Below are 13,939 nucleotides of genomic sequence, written 5' to 3'. Positions count from 1 at the left end.
CTGGTGTGAAAATGGGAAACGAGGGAAAACGATTTCAGTGCTGCCACAGCCACACGCCCCTAACCGCACGGCCAACTCGCCCGGTGCGAACAAAGACTAACATTGAAACTGATGATAGAGAAAACGTGAGAAAAGTAACTGAAAATACACTGAACTTCGGAAGACCATTTATTTGCCTTCAAACTTACACTTCCGTTGTGACAAAGAAAATGTTGGAACCTTTGCAATTTATAGAATTTTCACAATGAATTCTTTTGGCAAGACATGAATCTATAACATGAGGATGGCCGTATACATTTCAGCAATTTTCAGTATACAGTAAATCTGAAATGTACCTATGAATCATCACCTGAATCTTAAAACGGTGAGGACCTAATCCTGGAATGTGGCTGCGGCTAGCAGAGAAGGTTGCAAAAGACATTCTACCAGTATGCGGCCTTACATGGTTCATGAAATCATTATCATGTAGCGTCATTCCTTCAAGTACGTCGTTTACTTGAGGCTGTGGAAAATAATCCAAACCATTGTGTCACAAGAATTAAAATGTCCATTTACCATTTCCGCAGCAAAATGTTGTGCTTGGCAGTGCATACAGATTTCATTTAATAACCCTACATTGTTTAATTCAATGTAAGTTTCATAATAAAGGGCTTTCTGAAATAAGAATATCCTGAGATGGATTTATTTCTGTTTCTGGCTCATTAGAACCAACATAGAACAATAACTAACATTCTAGTGATAATTTGTTTTCACACAGCCATATATTGGACTAACATAGAAAATTCTGCATAGACAACTTTCACAGAGCTCTCTATCGCGCTGGCAAAGAAATATATGAGGATGCAACCTTCATAGAGCCATCTACCGGCGAATAAAGTTAACTGAAATAACCTAACCATCGTATTATTCGAATAAATGACTATTTTATGCAAACAAAGAACTTAATGAAATAAGTAATAGTTTTCTAGTAATCCTGAGATAGAAACCTTCATTATGATGTATAATAGCGTACATAGGTGTGAGTATTGCGATTTTTTCACAGTACTGTGTTACACAATCAAATTATATATAAAGTATCTTAATCCAAGTTCAGAGGGTCAAAAGATGGGAATTTTTCAAAGTCAGTCACTTGTCATTGTTTTGGGTAAAGTCAAAATTTCATGATAAAGTCACGAATTCTGTCACACACATTTTTTCCTTGCAAAGAATCATTTAAATGACTTATAAAGGTGTGAAACACAAGGCTGTGAACCCTGGGTAGCTGTGTCAAGGCAACACATCAGGATATCTCGTACCCCAACTAAATAAATGTAAATTGTGTGATAATCGCAGTACGAATTTCTATGTTTAATATTTGCTTTTCGATGTTGTTGTTTGAGTCATCAGTCCATAGACTGGTTTGATGCAGCCCTCCATGCCACCCTATCCTGTGCTAACCTTTTCATTTCTACGTAATTACTGCATCCCACATCTGCTCTAATCTGCTTGTCGTATTCATACCTTGGTCTATCCTACCGTTCCTACCACCTACACTTCCCTCAAAAACCAACGGAACAAGTCCTGGGTGCCTTAATATGTGTCGTATCATTCTATCACATCTTCTCGTCAAATATAGCCAAATCGATCTCCTCTGAATAACTCGACTCAGTATCTCTTCATTCGTGGTTCGATTTATCCATCTCACCTTCAGCATTATTCTATGAAACCACATTTCAGTAGCTTCTATTCTCTTTCTTTCTGAGCTAATTATCGTCCATGTTTCACTTCCATATAATGCTACGCTAAGAAAATTCTTTAAGAACATTTCTAATTCTTATATCAATTTCATTTCTTAAGAAAGGCCTTCGTTGTTTGTCTTAGTTTACATTTTATGTCCTCCTTACTTCTGTCATCCTTATTTATTTTACTACTCAGATACAATATTCATTGACTTCCTTTAAGTTTTAAATTCCTAATTTAATATTACCTGCATCACTTGATTTTGTTCAAATGCACTCCATTACTTTCGTTTTGGACTTATTTATTTCCATCTTGTACTCCTTTCATAAGACTCTATCTGTATCATTCAGCAATTTCTCCAGATCTTCTGCAATCTCAGATAAAATAATACCATCGGCAAATCTCGTGTTTTGATTTCCTCTCCTTGGGTTGTGATTGATTATCTCTCCAAATTCCGCTTTCATTTCCTTTACCGCATGGCCTCTATAAACATTGAAAAGGAGGGGGGAGGGACAAACTGCAAAATTGCCTCAGTCCTTTCTGGATTGCTGCTTCGATTTTCAAAGCCCTCGATTCTTATCTTTCCAGACTAATTTTTATACATATTCTAGATAATTCTTCGTTGTCGGTATCTGATCCTGATCATGTTCAGAATCTCAACTATCTTGGTCCAATCATCTTTTCGATAACAGTCAAAAAATGCTGTAATAGTTTTAAAATATTTAAATAAGTTAATAGCTTTTATTAAAACTCATTTCAGTGGCTGGGAGAATTACATAATCACTTGGAGGTTACAGCGCATTGCGACCACTTCAGCTTTCAGTGATGCACACATGTGTCGAAAGTTACATCGTGCGCCTTTCATTGGAAGAATCTCCCATATCTGCTCCTTTCGTTTCACTAACGAGCCCTCTAATGGCCACTTCACTTCCTGTTCAAGTAGCGTCCCAATTTCCTTTCCAGATCTGCAAGTAAAGAAATACTTCTTAAAACCAATGGGGATGGCATTCGCTTACTTGTCGGCTACGAACAGGGATATTCTTGGCTTAGATCAGTATTGATCCAGGAACAGATATACGGTATACTGTGGCGCTATGTGAAATTTTCTAAATGATAAGTGGCCAGTCATTTCGTTTTTTTTCTAAACATTTGGTCCATAGCATATACAGTTATCGCTTCAAAAGCTTGTGAATAATGTTGTCTAGCAACTGAGTAGACCACAAGTTTGAAGGCAAGAAGGTCTGCAGTCAGGCCAAAGTTTCATACTATATCAGGTTGGATGAAAGCAGCGGAGATTATAAAATTGATTGTACATATTGTGTAACTGAGAACAGCAGATTATATACGAGTGTATCTATCTCCCTCTCGCATTAAAATCCCAGATCGTAAATATCCCCGTATCAAAACAGCACACGTTACACCTAGATGTCTGTGCACAACATTCATCAAGAGTTTGTGTGTCAGGCAGTAACTGGACATATAACTGGACATACTCTTGTAACAAAATGTCTGTGACAGGTGAAATGAAAACCTACAACCTGTTTTCCAGTCATTGACCGGGTCAGGGATATAATGAATGAAACATAATTATATAGGCTATTAGTAAGATGGGGTCGCCACGCCACCCCCAAAGTGATTTATTAATGACTAATAGATGCTATGAAATGAGAATGGAGAGTGTTGCTGGAATGAAAGATGTAAAAGGGAAAACCGGAGTACCTGGAGAAAAACCCGTCCCGCCTCCGCTTTGTCCAGCACAAATCTCACATATAGTGACCGGGAATTGAACCACGGTATCCAGCGGTGAGAGGCCGACCCGCTGCCGTCTGAGCCACGTAGGCTCCTTGTGACAGGTATTAGGTGAATATGAGACGTACCGGGCGAGTTGGCCGTGGGGTTAGGAGCACCCAGCTGTGAGCTTGCATCCGGGAGATAGTGGGTTCGAGTCCCACTGTTGGCAGCCCTAAAGATGATTTCCCGTGGTTTCCCATTTTCACACCAGGCAAATGCTGGGGTCTGTACCTTAATTAAGGCCACGGCCGCTTCCTTCCCACTCCTAGTCCTTTCCTATCCCACCGTCGCCGTAAGACCTATCTGTGTCGATGCGACGTAAAGCAACTAGCGAAAACAAAATGAGACGTATATTTAACAGATAGTCGCGGTACCTGTCAAAATGCTGAACACCCTTCACGTCATGATTTTTGTGCACCAGAACATGAGCTCAAACGAAGGTAAGCTCACCGGACAAAAAATGCTCACCCTAGTGAGCACGCACAGATGGAACGTTATGCCTGTACAGATGGCACTGCGAACGAGTCCCGTGCCCAACCACACGCGCACTGCCTCTACGTGAGCGTAAAGGTGCGTTTTCCAAGGTGCGACTGTAGCGGCCACAGCGGCCAGAGCCGCAACGACTGGGGTCGCCATATACGATGGCGACAGCAGCCGCAAGCGACGGGCACGTGGGGTGTTTCCTTATTACCTGAGTGTTAGTTTAGTTATATTCTCTAACTTTTAAAAAGTGAAATTTTGAAAACGCCGTGCAATCGGTACAAGAAGCCTATCAGTCCAGCTGAGAAACTTGCACACACTCTGAGGTACGGATATATTAATCTTATTTTAACAGTGTTTAGCTCAGCTGAATAAGTGTTTTTACAGTAAGACAATAACGATCAGTAAATCTGTGGTTCTAATAGACTTCAAGATTTTTTTGCTAGTGCCTTTATGTCGCACCGACACATATAGGTCTTATGGCGACGAAGGCATTGGAAAGGCCTAGGAACTAGAAGGAAGCGGCCGTGGCTTCATTAAGGTACAGCCCCAGCATTTGCCTGGTGTAAAAATGGAAAATCACGGATAACCTTCTTCAGGACTGCCGATAATGGGATTCGATCCCACTATATCCCGGATGCAAGCTCACAGCTGCGCGCCCCTAACAGCACGGTCAACTGGCCCGGTAAACTTCAAGTTTAACAAACCCGCAACTAAATTGACTGACACAACATTAATTGCACCAATATGTAAATTATTTGCATGCCATTCCATCGGTGTAATCTAGGGAATGAAGGAATCAATAAAAACGCATAAAAATGATAACGCAGTGTGGGATTTGCATGTTATTTAAAAGTACATATTACACTGTATATTCATTCCTAAATTATGACCCAGTAATCTTGACAAGATATCAAGACTGTTTACATCTGAGCACGGCTCTGCTTTTATCGGCCCTTGATTGACAGAGGAGAATGCTTGCGGAGGAGGTGTTGAGCAATAGTCACTTCCGTCGCAGCGACTGCGGCCGCCAGCACTGCTCACTGCACCAGTGTGGCGGCTCAAGCCGCAATCGCAGCGAGTCGCAGACCAAATTCAAACTGCGCATGCGCGGAGATGGAGACTGCTGTCGCCGTGCGCCTACAATCGCCGTTGCGGCTACAATCGCACCTTGGAAAACGCACCTTAAGGCAGTAGCAATCAGTGAGTCGTTGATGTTTCAAGTGGGTAAATGTAAGGATGTAACAGAGTGGCAAAAATTGGCAGTCGTGTTTGACCGTACTCATGGCGATACGGCGCGTGAAGTTGTTTGGATTTGTTGATGTTCCGCAGCGGACTGTCCAACGTGTCTACAAGCAGTGGCCACAAAACACGACATCAGAATTGCCGGAAATATCCTGACTTAGAGTGACCGGGCACGCGTTTCACGGCTTGTGAATAAAAATTTCTTCGAAACGCGACAGGAATTGCTGCAGTCAGTGAATGAAGGTCCATCCCAAACTGTTAGCGCGAGAACATTGCGACGGGAACTGGATGCAATGAACATTTGGAGTCGGTCACCTCGCAAGAGACCATTTCTCACACAGGTCAAAACGCTGCGCGTCTTCAATAGGCTGGAAATTATCGAGAGTGGACAGTAGCTGACTGGTAGAACGTAACGTGATCTGACGAATCATGTTTTTCCTTGTATCCCAATGACGCATGTCATCAAGTGTACCGAAGGCCAAATGAAGCACTTCATGCTGGATGTGCGCAAGGTCAGATTCAAGCCGGAGGGGGTTTTATGATGATTTGGAGGTGTTTTTCGTACCATGGATTGGGACCGAACACTGAGTTGACCACTAACTTGAACCAGTTTGTTCATTTAAACATTCTGGATGATCAGGTGTTGCCTTTCAGTCGACATCTGTATGACGGGTATGCTACTCTGATTTTTAAGATGACAACAGCAGAGTTCATCGAGATAAACACATATGTGACTGGTTTCATGAACACTCCCGCACTATATTACATCTCTACTGGCCTGCAAAATCACCTGACTTGAACCCCCTCTGCAGGACATAAGCATCCCCGCAATTTGGTGGCACTGCGGATGCTCAAGCTTGTGGACTCACTTCCTAACCGAATCCAGGCGATTGTCAAGTCCAGAGCTGGAGTTAGGCGGTATTAAATGATCCTTTTAATGATTTCTCGAGGTGAATATTTTTTTGTCCAGTGAGCTTAATTGTGTAGTGGTTAGTAGGTGAATATTAAGATGTTTGTGTAATGGGTAGTAGCAGAACTATGTCTGTGTTTCAGGTAGTAGCGGTAGTGAGCGTCTTCTTCATCTGCGTGTCCGTCGTATCGTTCTGTCTCAAGACACATCCGGACATGCGTGTCCCCTGGGTACAGAACACTACAGTGGACGTACCTCAAGGGAACATTTCCTTCCCGATGTGGGTCCTGGATAAGAACAGCACTCAACCACACGAGGCCTTCTTCTACGTCGAGCTCGTCTGTAACGCCTGGTTCACATTCGAGCTGGCCGTGAGATCCGTGGTGAGTACGGCTCCACTAAGTAGCAACAAGGTGATGTGATTGTGCTTTGACCGAGAAAACTGCCATGACACACGCCGCAACTCACTTCAGTGGTCTTTTTCGATCAGCCAAGATCTCTTCCCTTGCGAGTCACGTGAACATTAAATGTTTCACCACCTACGAATATGCTATTTTATTTCTGTTCATATTTCTATTCTATTTCATGCTAGCTTGTACCCACGGCTTCGCCCGCGTTTATTAATTCAAATGTCAAATATTTATTCAAAGAAAAATCACTTTATCGTTTTAACTTTGAAAATATTTCTTAGCAGATAAAGTAAAGGTCCCCGTACTACGAAAAAAAGTAAAATTAAGCAATTTCCTCAATTGTGCCGAAAGTTGAAGGGTTAAAGGGCCCAGAAAGGTTTCAAATTGTGAGTCTTGGAGATTTCTATCAAACTAAAAAAATTTCGAAAATGCAGTTCCGGAAAAAACAGCCTAAAATCGCTTGCTTTTTATTCGTTTTCTATTTTATTCAAATCCTAGCCAAATTAACTTTCATAACTATTTCTGTAATATGTTCCGTCGTTCAATACCCTCAGGCATGTTTCTATTTTTGGAAAATGTCCACACCGAATTTAGTTATACGGGCTTAAGTGAAACAATGATGCATTGAGCATGGCCGACTTAATGCGTCGCTCTAGCTCGGAGGGATCCAGTCGGCCGTGTATTAACTCACGTTAGCGCTCGTAGTGGTGTTTAAGTGAAACAATGATGCATCGACCACCGCCGTCTCGATCCTCTTATACTGCCTGCTCTATGCCACTAGTTTAAAACAGGAAGGCGCGACTACCAATAGTTCTCCAAATCGCCGTAAGAGTGCAGCAGTAGACGCACAATCTTGGCTGTCAGTGTGGGTGTAGCACTGTATTATTGGTGCATGAATGTGTGTGAAAACCTGAGTTCTTTTGTACAATGAGTAAACGTGTCTGGTCACTTTCGTTCGTAAACGATATATTTTGAATAGAACTGTAAAATGAATTAATCAAGTTATGTTTATAGATATTTCAAAAGTATTTCAAGGTGTTGGTACTTGTTTCTTTCCGTTCGTGCAAGGTATGTTTTACGTAGAACTGAAACTTCAGATTCTTTCCCCGAATTATTCAACTGTTGTATACCATGTTGCCAATCTCAGCAAGGTTGTTCGCAGCCAGAAAATATACGACTCCATGAAATACAGTCCAGAAGAGAATTGAGAGAAAAGCGGCTGCCGGCTTTATCTAGGCAAGGACCTAATGAAGGAAGTAATTGGATATCCTCAGATTACTCTCGCATCTGTGCCTTTACACCTTATTTCAGAATTTGATGGAGCCTCCGCGGCTCAGGCGGTAGACGCCGGCCTCTCACCGCTGCGTTCTGTGGTTCAAATCCCGGTCATTCCATGTGAGATTTGTGCTGGACAAAGCGGAGGCGGGACAGGTTTTTCTCCGGGTACTCCGATTTTCCCTGTGATATTTAATTCCAGAAACACTCTCAAATATCATTTCATTTCATCTGTCATTCATTAATCATTGCCCCGGAGGGGTGCCACAGGCTTCGCCAACTGGCACAATTCCTATCCTCCCTGCTAGATGGGGGCTTCATTCATTCCATTCCTGGCCCGGTCGAATGACTGGAAAGAGGCTGCGGATTTTTTTCCAGAAGGTGATTAAAGCCGTGGAGGATAGTGGATTCCTTGCGATAAAAATTGTGACGGACAATCACTAAACGCCTTCATGTTTAGACATTTTGGACAACCTCAGATATCCAGACGATAATATTCCAATCAAACTAGAAACAGGAAATCAAATCCTAGCTTGCGGGTACTAGGTTGGTGTTGTTGAAGAGAGGATGGAGTGTGACATTTGTGTCAGCAACATCTCACTGCCTAGAGCTTCGACACCTCTAAATGGAACTGATTATACATCAGGACAGAGGAGTTCGATACCCAAAACCTAGTTTTGTTGCTCTGGTGAAGCATCTCCAGGAGTTCATTTAACTGATGTGCCCTATTGTCGAAGTCCTTCAAGGGTATGAGCGTAATACGAGGACTTGCGACGTCTTCCCTTTCAGAATACCGGGCGAGTTGGCCGTGCGGTTAGGAGCGCGCAGCTATGAGCTTGCATCCGGGAGATAGTGGGTTCGAACCCCACGGTCGGCAGCCCTGAAGTTGGTTTTCCGTGGTTTCCCATTTTCACACCAGGCAAATTCTGGGCTGTGCCTTAATTAAGGCCACAGCCGCTTCCTTCCCATTCCTAGGCCTTTACTATCCCATCATCGCCATAAGACCCATCTGTACCGGTGCGACGTAAAACAAATATTAAAAATCTTTCAGAATGTGTTTTGTTACAGTGTGAGGTCAAAGAACATCAGCAAAATGTTAGTGATATTATCCTAACCAAGTTCGTAAGACCTCTATTATTTGATATTGCGTTGGCAAGAACGCAAAAAGTACGGTACCAGGAAAATCTTTAAATTGTACATGAAGAGGCCAACTGCGACTTCGTGCAGGTAATATTGCCGATATTTAATATTACTGATGTATTTTACGAGCTTCAGTGAACATATGACAATACTGCATAGTGTTTTGTAGGCTGTCGTCATTAGAATAAGTTTAGACCATTGTGCGTCTATGTCTGCCATCTAGCGGAGAAATTTTGTGGCAGCGTAGTCGCAAAAAGGCTCGCATAGAGCAGGCAGTATAGGAGGATCGAGACGGCGGTGGCATCGACTCACATTAGCGCTCGTAGTGGTGCTTAAGTGAAACAATGCTGCATTGACCACGGCCGACTGGATCCCTCGCTGCGAGCTAGAGCGACGCATCAAGTCGGCCGTGCATTGACTCACAGTAGCGCTCGGAGTGGTGCTTAGGTGAAACAATGATGTATTGACTCACCACGGCCGACTGGATCCCTCGCTGCGCTTCTTATACCGGCCTCGACAATCGCTTGTGAAGCCCAGCATAATGCTGTAATTCGAAAGTTTCATCGTAATGCCGCTGGAGCGCTGGCCTACTACCCACTGACAGGAAGCTGTATACCGCAAATTACCGCATTTCCAGTTTTATTTATATGGTTTTGCTGTCGTAAATGTTGGCAATGTGTTCGCAATGAGGTGCTTGTGGGCTTGATATTGAGATCTGATAGTTAAGCGCTAGTGAGTTTATTTTTTATTGTGTAGTGTGGTAATTATATTTTTTAAATTGTGTTTACAAATCTTGGAATTTGTGACCTTCTTGTGCACCTTTTCGTACGGCACTTCAGGCAGAAATGTTATGGAAACAAGAACAAAGTGATTTATCGCTGTAACTTCGTCCTGAACAAGGATTTTAATTTATGCGCTAATTCGTTTCTTAATGGTGTGGTGATTTGCTTTTCTTTAACTGTGATAGGAAATATTCGAACATATATTGCTGTGTGCCTTTTTTGTACTCCGAACAGGAAAAAAAAGAGCAAAGGGGCACCATCATTTCACTAATTCTCTGTAGACCAGGAGGAAACTACGGAGTGGCTAAAAGCAGATAGCACTCTCATCCTAGTTTTCCGTTTCTATTTCGGGTATTTATCTTCGTTCGTTCTTTCTTTCTTTCTTACTCTGTTTACTCTTCGGATTGGCTTTTCTCTCGGACTCAGTGAGGAATCCCACCTCTACCACTTCAAGGGTAGTGTCCTGGAGCGTGAGACTGCGGGTCGGGGGATACAACTGGCAAGGATGACCAGTACCTCGCCCAGGCGGCCGCAACTTCTATGCTGAACAGGGGCCTTTTGTTGGGGATGGGAAGATTGGAAGACATAGACAAGGAAGAGTGAACGTAGCAGCCGCTGCCTTAAGTTAGTTACCATCCCGGCATTTGCTTGGAGGCGAAGTGGGAAACTATGGAAAGCCACTTCGAGGATGTCTGAGGTGGGAATCGATACCCTCCTCTAAACAGTTGACCTCCAAACGCTGAGTGGACCCCGTTCCAGCCTTCGTACCACTTTTGAAATTTCATGGCAGGGCCAGGAATCGAACCCGGGCCTCCGGGAGTGGCAGCTAATCCCGTTAATCAGGCATATTTACCGATGAATTTTCTTTCACAGAATAATCTTTTAGGCAGTGTCGTATTTACCATATGACAGCAACACAACACATTTTTATCCAAGATAATCTGAACTTTAATATTTTAACATTGACAAGTAAGAATCACTACTGCTATGACGGTAAGGCCAACGTATGAAGTGTTGTTACCTGAGCAATGGGGCCGATGACCTAGATGTTAGGCCCCTTTAGACAACAAGCATCATCATCGAGCAGAGAACAGTTTACAATTTATTTACTCAAAATACTTTTCTCTCAGTGAATTTTTATTTAAATTCTTCTTCTTCTTTTTCGCTATTTTTTTCGCCGCACCGACAACGATAGGTCTTATGACGCCAGTGGAATAGGAAAGGGCTAGCAGTGGGAAGGAACCAGCTGTGGCCTTAATTAAGGTACAGCGTGATGTGAAAATCGGAAACCACGGAAAACCATCTCCAGGGCTGCCGACAGTGGGGTTCGAACCCACTATCTCCCGGATGCAAGCTCACAGCTCACAGCTGCACGTCGCGTGGCCAACTTGTTCCACCCTACTGCATTTCAAGTAAAATTATTGTCTGAATTTAATACGGCCAACTTACCCGGTATTTAATATTCTAGTGAAAGGTATGAATGAAATGTAATCTGAAACTATATATATTGAAATTAAAATTTAAACATGTTTGAGTCAAAATATTTGTCTTATGCATACAACGAATATGGAAAAAGTAAGACGTTTATGTTTTGTCCAGCCCCCTTCCTGAGAGCAGCGCATGAAGAATTTTTAAACTCTAGTTGAATAATGACTCGTAATCTCAATATTAACATCAGAAGATAAAAGTACTGTGGTAAGTTCTGCTATGTATCTAAATGCCATGATAATAAAAACGATTACTATTATTCCTCACAATTAAGGAACGTCAGTTGGACTACTCCATCCTACGCAGTTTCATTTCACGACGTTATTTTGGCACATATCAATGAAATTAGCCTTTAGGATTAATCATTTAACAATATTAGTCAATGTAACATACTATTTTATTCCCTAAATTAAGATACATCGGCAATCAGAGTCAATATCAGAACGTCAGCTGGACTAAGACATCTCGCCACAGTTTCATTTCACGACATCATGTTGGCAAATATCAACGAAAGTAACCTTTAAGATTAATCATTTTAACAGTATTAACCTATTTAACATTCTCCATAACTCTAAATTACGATAAATCGGCAATCAAAGTCAATATATTTTCCATAAAGAAGTATGCATTTCTACCGCAAATAGGTCGGCCGCCAGCGCCACGTGTCGAGCTGTGTAACTACTCCGATTACAGTGCGTGGACCCGATTGTCAAGGCCGGTAAGGAGCTAGCTAGAGCGACGCATCCAGTCGGCCGTGGACTCACATTCACATTAGCTCTCGGAGTGGTGCTTAAGTGAAACCACGGCCGACTGGATCCCTCGCTGCGGTCATTATACCGGCCTTGACAATCGCTTGTGAAGCCCAGCATAAAGCTGTAATTGGAAAGTTTCACCGTAATGCCGCTGGAGCGCTGGCCTACTACCCACTGACAGGAAGCTGAATACCGCAAATTACTGCATTTCCAGTTATATTTATATGGTTTTGCGCTCGTAAATGTTGGCAATGTGTTCGCAATGACGTGCTTGTTGGCTTGATATTGAGATCTGATAGTTATGCGCTAGTGAGTTAATTTTTTATTGTGTAGTGTGGTGATTATATTTTTTAAATTGTTTACAAATCTTGGAATTTGTGACATTCTTGTGCACCTTTTCGTACTTCGAGCAGAAATGTTATGGAAACAAGAACAAAGTGATTTCTCGCTCTTACTTCGTCCTGAACAGGGATTTTAATATATGCGCTAATTCGTTTTTTAATTGTGTGGTGATTTGCTTTTCTTTAACTGTGTTAGGAAATATTCGAATATATATTGCTGTGTGCCTTTTTTTATTCTGAGCAGGAAGAAAAAGAGCAAAGGGACACTATCATTTCACTAATTCTCTGTAGACCAGGAGGAAACTACGGAGTGGCTAAAAGCAGGTAGCACTCTCATCTTAGTTTTCCGTTTGTATTTCGGTTATTTACCTTCGTTCTTTTCATTTCTTTCTTTCTTTCTTTCTTTCTTTCTTTCTTTCTTTCTTTCTTTCTTACTTTGTTTACTCCTCCAAGGTTGGCTTTTCTCTCGGACTCAGTGAGGGATCCCACCTCTACCACCTCAAGGGTAGTGTCCTGGAGCGTAAGACTGCGGGACGGGGATACAACTGGGAAGGATGACCAGTACCTCGCCCCGGCGGCCGCAACTTCTATGCTGAACAGGAGTCTTATGTTCGGGGATGGGAAGATTGGAAGTCATAGACAAGGAAGAAGGAAGGAAGCTGCCGTGGCCTTAAGTTAGTTACCATTCCGGCATTTGCTTGGAGGATAAGTGGGAAACTATAGAAAACAACTTCAAGGATGTCTGAGGTGGGAATCGATACCCCCCTCTACACAGTTGACATTCCAAGGCTGAGTGGACCCCGTTCCAGCCTTCGTACCACATTTGAAATTTCGTGGCAGGGCCAGGAATCGAACCCGGGCCTCCGGGAGTGGCAGCTAATCACGCTAATCAGGTATTTTTACCCATGAATTTTCTTTCATAGAATAATCCTTTAGGCGGTGTCGTATTTACCATATGACAGCAACAAAACACATTTTTATCCAAGATAATCTAAACTTTAATATTTAAACATTGACAAGTAAGAATCACTACTGCTATGACGGTAAGGCCAACGTATCACGTGTTGTTTCCTGAGCAATGGGGCCAATGACCTAGATGTTAGGCCCCTTTAGACAAAAAGCATCATCATCGAGCAGAGGACAGTTTGCAATTTATTTACTCAAAATACTTTTCTCTCACTAAATTTTTATGTAAATTTCTTCGTCTTTTTTCGCTATTTGTTTTACGTCGCACCGACACAGATAGGTCTTATGACGCCGGTGGAATAGGAAAGGGCTAGCAGTGGGAAGGAACCGGCCATGGCCTTAATTAAGGTGCAGGTTGATGTGAAAATGGGAAACCACGGAAACCATCTCCAGGGCTGCCGACAGTGGGGTTCGAACCCACTATCTCCCGGATGCAAGCTCACAGCTGCATGCCGCGTGGCCAACTTGTTCCACCCTACTGCATTTCAAGTAAAATGTATTTCCTGAATTTAGCATGGCCAGCTTGCCCGGTATTTAATATTCTAGTGAGAGATATGAATGAAATGTAATCTGAAACTATATATATTGAAATTAAAATTTAAACATGTTTGAGTCAAAATATTTATGTTTTGCGTACAAC

The 13,939-nt window shown here is 42.4% G+C and overlaps 1 protein-coding gene across 1 annotated transcript in view; it reads left to right on the top strand.

Annotated features, from left to right (window-relative positions):
- Positions 1-13,939, top strand: part of LOC136864057 (potassium voltage-gated channel protein Shaw) — a 754,891-nt gene that overhangs the window by 643,528 nt on the left and 97,424 nt on the right. The window contains exon 7 of the mRNA XM_067140592.2: positions 6,289-6,528. Coding sequence (XP_066996693.1) covers positions 6,289-6,528 — 240 coding nt within the window. The remainder of the gene's footprint in view (positions 1-6,288; positions 6,529-13,939) is intronic.

The sequence above is a fragment of the Anabrus simplex genome, chromosome 1 (assembly GCF_040414725.1).
Source record: "Anabrus simplex isolate iqAnaSimp1 chromosome 1, ASM4041472v1, whole genome shotgun sequence".
NCBI classification, from domain to species: domain Eukaryota; kingdom Metazoa; phylum Arthropoda; class Insecta; order Orthoptera; family Tettigoniidae; genus Anabrus; species Anabrus simplex.
Note: the sequence above shows the minus strand (reverse complement) of the source record. Positions and strands in the feature narration are given on the sequence as shown.